At 39.4% G+C, this 14,046-nt stretch overlaps 1 protein-coding gene across 1 annotated transcript in view; it reads right to left on the bottom strand.

Moving 5' to 3' along the window:
- Positions 1-14,046, bottom strand: part of LOC139711478 (protein unc-13 homolog D-like) — a 62,185-nt gene that overhangs the window by 14,006 nt on the left and 34,133 nt on the right. Inside the window, exons 12-21 of the mRNA XM_071623356.1 lie at positions 11,415-11,611; positions 10,603-10,720; positions 9,796-9,920; positions 8,768-8,858; positions 8,037-8,306; positions 5,282-5,412; positions 4,657-4,780; positions 3,603-3,671; positions 2,121-2,195; positions 1,401-1,502 (exon numbers count right to left, since the gene is read on the bottom strand). Of these exons, the coding sequence (XP_071479457.1) occupies positions 1,401-1,502; positions 2,121-2,195; positions 3,603-3,671; positions 4,657-4,780; positions 5,282-5,412; positions 8,037-8,306; positions 8,768-8,858; positions 9,796-9,920; positions 10,603-10,720; positions 11,415-11,611 (1,302 nt within the window). The remainder of the gene's footprint in view (positions 1-1,400; positions 1,503-2,120; positions 2,196-3,602; positions 3,672-4,656; positions 4,781-5,281; positions 5,413-8,036; positions 8,307-8,767; positions 8,859-9,795; positions 9,921-10,602; positions 10,721-11,414; positions 11,612-14,046) is intronic.

Here is a 14,046-nt window from a genome sequence, read left to right as displayed (position 1 = left end):
AAAGAAAAACAAAATTTACGTACCCCCTGGGCAATTACCCCCCTACGGCAATTATTCAATGCAAGGGTTGAATGCAAATATCTACTGCACCAGTATTCGGTCACCAACGAGCGCCGCAACGTCCGCGATGCAATTTTGCGCCAACAGGGTAGAGCGCGATGCATTTTCACCGGCCTTGAACACGCATTGACAATGAGTGCGCATATCGTGCAGTGTGACTGGGACCGAGCAAAATTATTTCATGATTGAGGAATGCTCCTCCAACAAACAAACAAAAAAAGAATCAATGTTAATTTGAAAAATCACCAAATACGGGACAGTTTGTGACGACGGAGAGCGAACCCCGAACTTTCATAAATCAAGAAGGACATAGTTCCTCAAATAAACGTAAATTTCGAAATTCTTACGAATGGTGTTGAGCAGCGAAGTTGGATCGTCTTACGAACAGAGTTGCATGCAGTGAAGTCGGATCGTTTGGGAGATACGCTTTTGTATATGGCGCGCCGATCGACCAACAACACTGTTTATCGGCGATAAACACTTTATCGAGCAATAAACTCTGTTTATCGAGCGATAAACTCTGTTTATCAAGATGAAGCTCTGTTTATCACACCTTTATCAACTGATAAACTGAATTTTTCTCGATAAACACCGTTTATCGGCGGTCGATAAACAGTGTTTATCACAAAAAACTCTGTTTATCGGTCGATCGATAAACATAGTTTTTCCTCGATAAACACTGTTTACCACTTGGTCGATAAACATAGTTTTTCTCGATAAACACTGTTTATCACTTGATAAACAGTGTTTTTCGTTCGATAAACACTGTTTATCGCCGATAAACAGTGTTTTTTCAGTGTTTATCGCCAATAAACAGTGTTTTTCGGCGATGAACAGTTAATCGGCATTATTGATCAAATGGCGCGCCATATTTGTATGGTAGCGGAAAATCGCAAAGAAACGGAAAATGTTCGGAGTGGTCACTATACCATGGGGTCAAAACTTCAAGGTCACACAGAATTTGCAAGGGTCAACCGATTATCACCAAAATCTAATCGATTCTTTCCTGTCATTATCCAAACATTCCCTGAACATTTCGTGCAAATCCGTTTACCCGTTCTCTTGTTATCTTGTACACAAACAAACAAACAAACAAACAAACAAACAAACAAACAAACAAACAAACAAACAAACAAACAAACATACGGAACCCTTTACATAACCCCCTGCCGATTACATCGGCGTGGGTAAAAACATCTGAATGGCAATACATGATACTATAACTTTAAAAAAAATGAAATCACAAGTGAATTTGTATTGAAAGTATCTTTCAAAAAAGTACATATACAACAGATTGATAATTTCAAGATGTGTTCAACTTGCACGAATGAGATGCCTACCTGATCAGTGATGTCAAACCGTCCTTCGTCGTCATAAAAATGATTGTCAGCCAACTTCTTGTGGACAATGTTGGCATACTCCACTGCTTGCTGGCGAATATCCTGCAGCAAATTTGAAAGACAATCATCACATTCCAGGCATCCACAAACTTCAGAAAATATGTAGAATCTTCTTTATATATATTTTTTTTTTCCTTTCTTTTTTGCATCCAGAAACTCCAGAATATATGTTGAATTTTCTTCACATTTTTTTTTTTTTCTTATCCAGTGATGACGGCGCTGACACTTTAAGAATAACTTTTGAATTGATTGTCTGGTTCTCCTCAAACTTTCACTGATATGTTCTACAAATTTTGCTACTTTTGCTCAATACACATTAAATCCTATAAATCATGCTAAGCAGACACAAAAAGGAAAAAATGCACAAGGACTTCTCCTACAGCTGTATTCTGAGATCATCTTGGACTATCTACACAGTCAACTGTAAAAGTAATTTACATGGATTCAGCTCTAAGGATTACAGCAGCACAAATGCTTTGAATACCATATACACACTGTCTTACAAACAAGATACAGCAAAGAATTTAATCTTCATCTACGTTGCCTGCATAATACAAAGACTTATATTACATATTTTCCATCATTTTTTCTTGTATATGAAAAGTAAATCATCCAACAAGTGTACAGAAATATTTTCAGAGAGAAATGTGAAGTACTTACATCTGTCACCTTAGCGATAAAGACATATGCCCCAGATGCATCTGGCCAATCCAGTTTACTCCAGAACTCTTTGATCTATGCAATATACAGATATTGGCAAGGAATTGTTAAATCTGGAACAGCAGCTGACTTTGGGTCACTCCCCCCCCCCCCCCCAAAAAAAAAAAGAAAAAAGAAGAAGATGCACTGTGGCAGTCATTCTCATTATTTTGAAACATAAACCTCATAAATACAAGATTGTCATGACATTAAGCACTTGTTAAGTCTTGATTAAGCAATTTATAGACTTGTGTTAAAATACCCACATAACACATTACATGACTCCTTCAGTAGATCTATCAAACAGATTGCTACAATTTTTTTTTCTTAATCTAAAGATCATGAACCCAAAGCAAGTCGTTTATGTATTGCGTAATAGATCACTTTTCCATAGAATCATGATACATCCCGTACAAGAACAAGCCTACCTTAACACAGGACAACCTACTCGGCAAATACTGTAAAACGAGGAATGTTCGCATACATTTTAATTTTGCAAATTTCGCGAGTGCCAAATATTCGCGAAATTAAAATGCACACGAAAGTTCTTGCATACACAATATGCATTGGATACCTTTGGCAATACGCGAAAATGTTATGCCGCAAGAAAGCCCGTCAGCTCCAATTCGCAAAATTTTCATGCCGCGAATATATTGTGTTTTACAGTACATTTACATGTGCGTATAATATGCCACATCCATGTTATAGAAAAGCACTCGCAAAGTGCAGACCTCCGCCAAGCAGCTCATTTCCACCCATACGTGCATGCAGAAATAGCTCAATTTTCCTATAGCAGCATTCACACATTCAAATTGCAGGACAGCAATCGCGATCCAAATCTCGAGACTTGTATTGATCAATAGGTGTGAATCCCACTCATGATAAACAAGCCTGGTGTTTACCTCATCTGTTTCCTGTTGCGCTGCACCTCAAGCAGAGCACGCGCTTTATTGCGCATATGCAAACCTCAAATATGCGCGGCTTGAAATCCCAAGTTCATTGACCCTATGTGCCAAAGATAAAAAAATCCTTCAAAAATTCAGAAAAATTCTCAGATCACTACCAAAATCTAGTCATCTGTTCCCTACTTCATCCAAATCTGTTCACAACTTGTTTTCAAGTATTTTGTACACAGACAAACAAACCAATGCCAAACAAAAACATATTCAATCTCCTTGGTGAAGGTATTAAATCCAAGTAATAGAAAACCTAGCTAAAGAATTCTATTTGACAGTCATGAAAGTGTTGACAATGCAAGAAATAGTCTGAACTTCCTTCCGACAGGACAAATGGGACAAAGGGAAAAAGGATAAAATGCAGTGCACTCATGCATAAATCACATCATCAGTACATGAATGCACCAAAGTGCACTGCGCAAGAACTGATTATACCTAAAAAACAATCGATGCAACAACCACTCAAATAATACAGGCTGATAATCACCTGAGCAAAAGTGGTGGTGACATCAACAGCTGACGAACTGTGCTTTACCATGTTGTCCACCAGCCTCACCTGAAACACAGAAAATGAACTTTAATTGTGTGCAAAATCATTTAAAAACATCAAAACCATTACAAAATATTAAGTCGTTCTCACAATTTTGAAAGTCATCTGCTTACAGCAAGCTCGGCTCAGTTGCACAATGCCATTCTTAGATGTTCACATTATTACGCTTGACACATGAACTAGAAAAGAAAATATTCTTTTTATACGCTAACTACCGAAAGCATGGCACAGAACAGTATTCCACTTTATACAAGACTGTCATATATATATTTCTTTCATGCATTAGCTTATTGTAAAGTTTTCAATCAAAATTGAAAGAAACATCTATTTGACGCTTGTCTCTTCATGCAAGCAACTGATGCTCACATGTGAAGTAACAGAAACCTTTGAACCAAATAATTTGATTAAATTACATCTAATGCCCAAAACGGAAATTTCTTGTTCATCTTAAAAGCAATGTTACAGAGTATACACATACTTGGGGAAATGTGGATATTGAATAACATTAAACCTTGCATTTGGGTCAGAGCCATCCCCAAACATGAAAAAAATTGGTAAACATAATGGTTTAATGCCACTTGGTCTACTATCAGATGGTCCTCTTCCCAGTTTGTTTAACACCACTATGGCTAAACTCATTTAGTCTACTATCAATTTTGTCTAATTCCTGTTTAGTCCTATTCTCACTTGGTCTAAAGCCCAGTTTGGCTAAGTATCAATTTGTCTCATAGCCAGATGGTCTAATTGCAATTTTCTCTCCTTGGAATTTTCCCCATTTTGTCTCATAAATTGTGGGTATTAGATGAAATAGGCATAGCCCATCTGAAAGTAGACCAACTGGCAATTGGACTTAACGGTCATTAGACAAACTGGTTGTAGACAAAACGGGATTAGATCATGTGGGTTGAGACTAAATGGCTATTGGATGAAGTGGGAGTAGACCAAGTGATAGATCTCCAACATGATAGGGTCACTCCCCCTTGCCCCTTACCTCATCCACCTCCACTGCTTTCTGTATCCTTGCCTTGGCCTTCCTACTCGCCAAGTCGAACCACTGCTCCACGATCTTCTTGAAGATCGTGTGAAACTCGCGCGTCTTTAGTTCTAGTCGATACCTGCATGCACACATAAACCCAGAAATCATGAATTGACATTTAATGCAGAAAAAGGCCATGGCACATTACAGAGTTTTTCACTTGGTTTAGTTTCCTATTTACCTTGTTGTTGTTGTTTCTTTTACACCTAAAACACTAGTTTTTGCTCGTTTTGGCTGATAATAACGAAGAATGCAGCAAAACACAAACAGCAAAAGATTACAAGTATTAAAAAGATTAACGTACAGCTGTAGCACTCAACTTACAATGGAAGATTGCTTTAAAAACAAATTTAACAAAATGACACACAGCACCCCTCCCCTAGCTTTTGGATTTTCTCTACAAAAAAGGGGAAAACAACAATTAAAAAAAAAATCTGGAAAAAAAAATCACAACACAGGCTGTGACTCTTCAAAGGTTCTACCCTGACCATTTCTCCTTGACCCTCCTATTGGCCTGCAGCTCCCCCTTCCCCATCCACCCATTTTTTTTCCCACGGCCCCTGTGAAGCATGTTACTTACTCTCTGTCACCAGCTGCCTGAAATCCCTTGATGGCCAGATAGAGGGAGAAGAGAGCTATGGCTGTCTGGTGAGAATCCTCCAGGGAGACCTTCCTGCACTGACCCATTACTTCCTTGGTCTCCTCCATGATCTTGTGATCAAGGAGTGAAAGGAAAACAATAACATAAACAAACGATGATGCAAAATGAAATCAGTCATCGCTTGCCTGACAGAAGGGCCCTGAGGCTTGCAGGTAAAAAAAAAAAAATAATAATAATAATAATAATGATCACATCATTTGAAAGAACTTTCAAAACTCTGTAAAATCATGTAACAAACAAAAATTTGATTTGGGGGTTACATTTCATCATAAGACCATTCTGCCGGGCAGGCAACGGGATGCAAAGACAAACAGAGAAAAATGAAAAATATGATGCAAAATCACATGGGATGCAAAAACAAGCTTAGCCGAAATATAGCCAAAGATATGAGCTAAGCCCACTAACTTAACCAATATCGGGCCAACTACGGGATATTCCGTAGTTCGTTCGAACGCCGCAGGGGCCACATACGGAATATCCCGCAGTGAATGAAATGACATATAAACAACGTCATTCCAAAGTTCTTTCACCTTATAACCTTTGACAACATATCCCAGAATGCTTTGCTACACTATCTGCGATAATTCAAGAAGGTTTTGTCAGTGGAATGCCAACAATATTGTAAAAATCATCGAAAAAATGTGTGTTTACATGGAATAATGCGAATAACCACGAAGCCTCAGTGGGTGCTATGTACAGCTGTACGGAGTGCTCGATTTTGGATTTTATGCAGCAGTTTTTGAGGAGGTTTGGACACTTTCAGGGCGATGATTCGACTGTGATAATAGTCCAACATGTACATCCACATGTATGTACAATAATTGTATAGGACCTAATTCAGTCGAAACTGAAAAGCTGTAGATCTAGCTCTATCTATCTTGACGAGTTTCGCTTCAACAAGCTATAGAATGCACACATCATACTATCAATTTCCTGTGCACTCGCAATGGCTTCATCGTCATAAACATAAACATAAACCTGCAATCATTGTATCTATGGTCATGATATTTATATGTCCAGAAAGCTGAGGCTCTGATCATTTCATTTCCGGTACTGGATGTGTAAAATTACAACATTTGCTATTTTTAATCCATGAATGAAAGCAAACAAACAAATTAATTTCGTAACTTTTGGATGACTGTACTTTACTTCTGCAGAGTACTATGACTGCACTATGCATTGAATGGCAGCATGTCACATACCATTTTAAAGGGAATTTTACCCTCTTTCAAATGATATATAACTTGTCTATGTTCTGTTCATTGTTTCCTAATGAAGAGCTATTGTTTGGAGAGTTGTCTGCCTGTCGGCGTGTGTGTGCAAACGGCGCTGGGCCACTGTGGTGTTTGTTTACACAAGTGCATTGGCCCTATATGGGTTAACAAGAAGGTACCAGTAGTCTATTATAACAGGAAATATGAATTCCACTTCACAGAGAGTCTACATTGTAAATCAAGTCCACAACTCAAAATAGACATGATTGTCAATGCGAAGATATAGTCCTTGATGTGCACCAAACGTCCAGAATGAAGTTCACAAAACCTCATGTCACATGAAATTATTTGCAAGATTCTCCAGAACAATGGTCTTACCCATGAGAGGAGCAGCAAAACACAGAACATTTTTTGCACTACCATACAAGTTAACAAATCAATAAAGAGCACACATGTATCTCGTTTCAGCACTTTTGATTGGCAATATTCTTAAACCAATTTCATAACTTCTAAAAATGATGTACAGTTGTATTAAAACCCCAAACAAAGTTCTGGTACGCCTGCAAAAGTTGTCAAATTTTGCTCCAAAATGTGAACGTATGCCTAGGAAATGTGCGGAATAACGCTGTAATTAAACAAGATATTCGATGGGTAATGATGAAAATGGGAAATATTAACCAAAAACGTTCAGTCTCAGAACTTACCCGAACGGGGTCAGGCTAAACTTGGACTCGGGGATAACTCGGCCTCGCTTTGCTTGACGGCGGGATGAGTTGTATTGGTTGTCCCTCTGGATTGTACAGTGTTGTACTATGCATATGGGAGCGGCCTGTATAAACTACATTGTAGCATTCTGGCTACTCGCAGTAATGGTCCGAGTTGTTACAACACACGCATCAAAAACCTCTTTGGCGTGCATGCAAAATTAGTGTGCGCCTCTCAAGCACCTCTAAAAACAATCAAAGACGCTTGATAAACAACAACAAAAACTTCAAAGACCGCGCGTCTCAGCAACTGAGGTGATGAGCGTATACTAGCAGGCTTGAGGACCGCGCGCTGTCCATTTGTTTTGTAGAGGATTAGCACACACTTTCCTGTCTGCTCAGTAAGGCCTCATTTGGTACTCATGGTATTATAGAGTACTGATGAACATGGCAATCACGAACTGTGTGTAACTTGTCTGAAATAGGGTCGAGTTTTCCCTGAGATCGAGTTAGTCTGGAGCCTTCTGGAAGAAAAGTCGGTCTACCGACTTTTATTATTTTTCTCAAAATACTCCAAAACGACTCATCATTCTAGCAAACCGCGTCAGCCAGGTAAGTTTCTTTGTAGACTCTCTCGATGTACTGCAAGCAAATATGAAATGGTGCCAGACGGGTTCTCAAGACCTTACCAGAACTTTGTTTTCACTTTAAACTTGGACTTCCAACAATGCCTGTCACACTAGAGGCCCAACTCACCTTGTCAGCCAGCTCCATGTGAACAGACTTGGTGAAATCCACCCCGAGAGACTTCATGTAGACCATGGCAGGCGGCCTGATCTGGACCTTGACATGGTGAATCATGTTCTCGACCAGCGAGACGAGGATCTTGACCTTTCTGGATTCCTCCGTCTCCTCCTCTTCGTCATCGTCGCTATCGTCACCATTCTGCATCAGGATGTTCTTCCTGGATTCGAGGACCTCCTCGCACATGAGATTCTGTTTGACAAACCAGTCCCCTGTGCTTTGCTGTCAAGGTCAAGAGGGAGCCCTGTGTTTATTATAATTGCTTCCACATGGATATTGCTTTACACATAAAAATATTGCTCTTACAAAGATATCACTGAAACACAAATATGTGACTTTTCACACAGAAATACTGCTCATACAGATGTATTCCTTGTATGTTTCTAGACTAGTTTACAGAAACAAGGCATGGTAAATGCAAATAGCAAAATCATCTCACAAACACTTCACCAGCTAGAGGAATCAAGCTTGATACTCTTTATGATGAAGTTTGTCAATGAGATATCCCAGCAGAGGAAAAAGACTGCAAATTGGAACAATTTTACGAAGCTGAGCTCTATCTTTGCATACCTACATGACCTGGTACAATATGCTAACCTTTTCTCTATGATTCAATCAATATCGCATCATTTCTAGGATTTTATTCTTCTTCAAAAACAGGTACCACTAGCATGAGTACTTGCCGTTATTGCATCTGTCGCCATCTCCTTCACAGTTTTAGGGAAGAGATCCCACCCAAGCTTCTTACTGAGCTGCTCGATGACATGAAGGCATCTATGCAAATGAAATAGGTGTGACAAAACTGGATTATGTAACTAAAGAATACAAGCTATGAGCTGATAATCTATTAACAGGAAGAAGAGTAGGAGGAGAGGAAGAGGAGAGGGCATTAAGAGGCAGAGGAGGAAGAAAAGGGGGTGGAGGCAAAAGGAGGAGATTATGAGGAAAATGACGCAAGGGAATGATAAGGAGAAGGATGTGCAGAAAACAGAGGGAGAGGAGGAAGAGATGGAGATGGAGAATGAGGTGGCAGTGGAGAGGAAGGATCAAAGAAGAGGACGATAGGGAGGAAGAGGAGTTAGATAAGAAGAAGAAAGCCGTTGCTTCACCCAGCCGTTACCTGGCAACAGGGTGAATACACTTGCAATAGTGTTGTATTTGTACAGTGAACAAGGAGTCTTTCTATTTCTTCCTCCACCTGTTCTTTCTCATCATCTTTCATTATCGCTATCCCCTTCTTCTTTGTTTTTTCTCTCTTAGCATCACCTGTGTAGGCCTACATGACCGTGTATGTTTTGCTGTGTGAAATAGTTTGTTTTTGTATGTAGTTAAGTAAGTCGATAGTTGGTTAAAACTGTTTACTTATTTCTTTGTGCATGAGGCCCCAATATTAAGCTCGGCTTAATGGGGATCCTCCTGTATGGTACCTTGACCTTTTTTTTTTCTTTTATTATGTCTCCGTTCTCTGTCACAATGATTTGCTTACTTTTCAAGTGCAAAATCAGCCATGAATTATTATGAACCATGTGTATATTTCTGAAAGTGATCATCGTTGATTATTTGTACGATACAGAAACAATAACATGAAATGAAATGAAAATGAAAGCAGAAGAGGAAGAAAAGAGGAATGAGTGGAATAGGAGGAGGAGGAGGTGGAGAAGGAAGAGGAGGAGGAAGAGGAGAATCAGTATGTGGACAAGGGTGTGGTTACCTAATGAGGAGGTGCAGCTGCAGTACTGCTTCTGTGTCCTTGAATGGGAAAGCTTCATGCTGTTTGTGAAGCAGCCTGGTTGAGTGGTCCACAAACGCACGGCACGAGCACTCCAAGTACTCAGTCTAGGTCACAAAGCAAAACACAGAGATCATGAAATACTCTTCTATACAACAATATTATCATTCATTCTATTTCCACATTCTCGAGAGGCAATAATACAAGTGCCACAGCAAATATGGCCTTTAATTGTTGTAATGGGAAAATTTCACGACAACATTTCAGAGGCAGTATAATTTTACTGCATAAATCGGATGAGACAACGGTTGTATGGAACTCAATTTTCATCAAACATTCATAAAAAGTAACAACTTGAGCATGTTCATTTCATTAAATTAATTTCATTTTTCATGTTTCTCAATTAATGATATATGAAAATAAACACATGGTATATGTAATTTTCATCAAACAGTCTTACAAAATAACAACTTTGAGCACACATATTTCATTTAATTCATTTCATTTTTTCCATGTTTCTCAATTAATAATACACGAAAATAAATACTTATATGTAATTTTCATCAAACATTCTTACAAAATAACAACGAGCACATATATTTCATTTAATTCATTTCATTTTCCATGTTTCTCAATATTGATGATACAAAAAAATAAACACATATGCATGTATGTACGATACATGCAAACACTCTGAGCATAGAGGCAAATGGATAAAGGGGTCAAAGACAAAGTAATGCTGGGCTGTCCAAAAGAAAATGAATAATACGATCATCTTCAGGAACTCACCATCTGAGAGTCGAGGGCATGCTGATCCCACAAGTTGGATATACCTGTCACAATGGACAGCATGACGTTGAGGTCAAGGTGGGGTAGAACACATCGCTGGCTGTAGGCGATCCACTGGCTGTTTGCACAAAAGGCAAAGGCACACACTCTGAAGTCTTTTACAGGCAAATCTCATGAAAGGTTTCCAGACACCCGCTAAGAAATTATATCTATCATAAAAACTTGCAGAACATGGGACCGGGACAATCTACCATACATTTCCCTTGCAGCTTTATTGCAAACAAATGATGATAGTATTTATACAATTCACTGAGACAGTATTTTGATACCCAACTGGTCGATTTCTCATCACATGACATTCACTTCAAACAAACACTGACTGCACATTTTAGCCATCAACTTCGCAAATGCCGTCAATGAGTTTTGGATGACCCAATCAACCATGAACATTACTAGTACTCCCAGAGACTAAACAAAACCACAATTTTCCATTCATAATCACTTTGAACTGCACATTATTACATAATGCATGTCTTGGCTGGGACCATGGCTGCTAACATCCAAGGTGTTTTATAAAACAAATACTGAAAGGTTTTATTCATGCAATGGAAAAGGATTTCGCATTGAGTGACAGATGAGACACTGTTCAATGAGGCAACACTCTATTCAACCTGGTGATGTGCTATTCAACCTGCTTTCACCTCTTAAATGAATATAACATTTCATCTTTCACCTCATGTAAAGTCTTGTTCCATGTGACCATTCACTATAAGTTGTATAACTTCTGATGGTTTGAAGCCTCAGACTCTTACCTTGCCAACTGGTAGATCTCTGGTAGCTCATGCTGCTGGGCAAGCTGATGGAGGATAGCAGTCGACTCCGCCGACAGCTGACCGTTCCAGCGGCAAGAGGACATGGCCTTGTCGCACACCTCGTAGTGGGCGAAGTTGTACCACAGGTACTGGTGCACTGCCCCCATGGCGTCGGCCCTGGCTTTGGGTGTGTCTGTCTGTGGATGGGAAGCAGTAAGGAGCAGTTGTTGGCCTGTTTTCATGTGGGAATCTTTTTCTTACATCATGGTGCTCAAAGCACTTCATTTCGGCATAAAGTAAAACCTGCCTATAGTGGCCAGCCAAGGGAGATGAAAAGATTGGCCGTTATAGACAGGTGGCTGCTATACACAGGTTCTCTACCGTTCCATGTGTATCACATACATGTACAACACTGTGTAAGTATGCACATATTTCATGCATTGAATAATGCCTTCACTGATCATGTTATTGCACACGAGCGTGAAAACAGCAAGCAAACTTTTCAAAAGTTCATTGCTGTGCCTGAATGTTGGGTGAATGCGGCGCAGCAATCTTTATTTCATCTGTAAAGGCCTCGCACACAGTCTTACTACTGCAAAATACATGTTGGGTTTCTGCCAAATATACATAAAAGAATCATAGTATTTGTTATATTGACAAGGGAACAATTGAAGGATTTCTGAGTCAAGTCTGTATTGGAACCAGGGCTGAAAACATCCACAAATGAAAAAGAAACACTCCCGAAATAAAGTGTCCTCCAACTGAATACTAGTAGCCATTTCAAAATGCACGTTCTACTTGACTGAAATCTAGAACTTGAGAAAAAAACAGCAACCCAGAGGTGTGGTATCGTGGCATACAATAGATGACGTCAGATAAAACTTGGCCATTATGAATTGTGGTACCTGATGTTGACCAAGAAAACTATGTCGAGATTCCTAAATGCATTAGTGACCGGTTTGCTTTATATTCTGCAGATCTTACGCAAATTTATGCCTGTAAACTTCCAGCATATTTACCAACTCATCATCCTAATGTGGCATCCATGCAACCATGGGTGGTGTATCATGAGCTCAAATCGATTAGAAAATCACGGTCCAATAGCCCAGATTCAGCCTCTTGGCTGCCATGGCAGTATTACTTTGTCAGCCAGATTAAACAAGGAAAAGTAGAAATTACGCGGTGCGTAATATATGTCCCCGCCGGAAGTAGCATTTATTAGCAAAATGTACAATATAGGTAAAAAGATCAAGGTCAAAGGTCAAAGAAGTCAAAGGTCAAAATTCTGTGTAGAAGTTTTGAAGCCCTCACCTAGTGCCATCACATAAAGCAAACGGAATCGAAATCGGGTTAGAAATGGCGAAGGAGTAGCATTTTGTAGCCAATGTACAATACAGGTCAAAAATCAAGGTCGAAGGTCAAAGAAGTCAAAGGTCAAAATTCTGTGTAGAAGTTTTGAAGCCCTCACCTAGTGCCATCACATAAAGCAAACGGAATCGAAATCGGGTTAGAAATGGCGAAGGAGTAGCATTTGGTAGCAAAATGTACAATACAGGTCAAAAATCAAGGTCAAAGGTCAAAGAAGTCAAAGGTCAAAATTCTGTCTAGAAGTTTTGAAGCCCTCACCTAGTGCCATCACTTAAAGCAAACGGAATTGAAATCGGGTTAGAAATGGCGAAGGAGTAGCATTTTGTAGCAAAACGTACAATATAGGTCAAAAATCAAGGTCAAAGGTCAAAGAAGTCAAAGGTCAAAATTCTGTGCACAAGTTTTGAAGCCCTCACCTAGTGCCATCACATAAAGCAAACGGAATCAAAATCGGGTGAGAAATGGCGAAGGAGTAGCATTTTGTAGCCAATGTACAATATAGGTCAAAAATCAAGGTCAAAGGTCAAAGAAGTCAAAGGTCAAAATTCTGTGTAGAAGTTTTGAAGCCCTCACCTAGTGCCATCACATAAAAGCAAACGGAATCACAATCGGGTTAGAAATGGCGAAGGAGTAGCATTTTGAAGCAAAATGTACAATATAGGTCAAAGGTCAAGGTCAAAGGTCACAACTGAAATTCTGTGTAGAAGTTTCAAAGCTCCCATGTAGTGCTATCATATAAAGCAAACAGAATCAAAATCGGGTTAGAAATGGCGAAGGAGTAGCAAATTGAACATTTTGATCACACACGGACGCACAGACGGACGGACAGACAGACAGACGGACGGACACACAGACACACACACGTACGGAGCCCGTTTCATAGTCCCCTGCTCGAACTCGTTCGGCGGGGACAATGAATGAATCAAGCAATCAATCATTATCAGGGAGATTTTTACAAATCAATCAAAAAGATATTATATACTTGTGTATTGGGTATATGAAACTCAATATGCCAAAACAATACCCAGATCAGGTAGGCTTTCATATTCTGTTGTCTGGGCATGGGAAAGTGTGGTTTTTCTGGCAGCTCTGTAGAACAAATTTCCAAGACTAACCACATAAAACATAGAAACCATATTCAATGCACACAGAATAGTAAATACATACAACCAATACAGCTTTGATTCTTGACTGAATCCAACAAGGATATTTGAAACCACTTTTCTGAGCCAAATATCTGAAACGCGATTCCACGGCGTAATCC

The sequence above is a fragment of the Diadema antillarum genome, unplaced genomic scaffold (assembly GCF_040938485.1).
Source record: "Diadema antillarum isolate AM-2024a unplaced genomic scaffold, OU_Dant_1.0 seq00001660_RagTag, whole genome shotgun sequence".
NCBI lineage: Eukaryota > Metazoa > Echinodermata > Echinoidea > Diadematoida > Diadematidae > Diadema > Diadema antillarum.
Note: the sequence above shows the minus strand (reverse complement) of the source record. Positions and strands in the feature narration are given on the sequence as shown.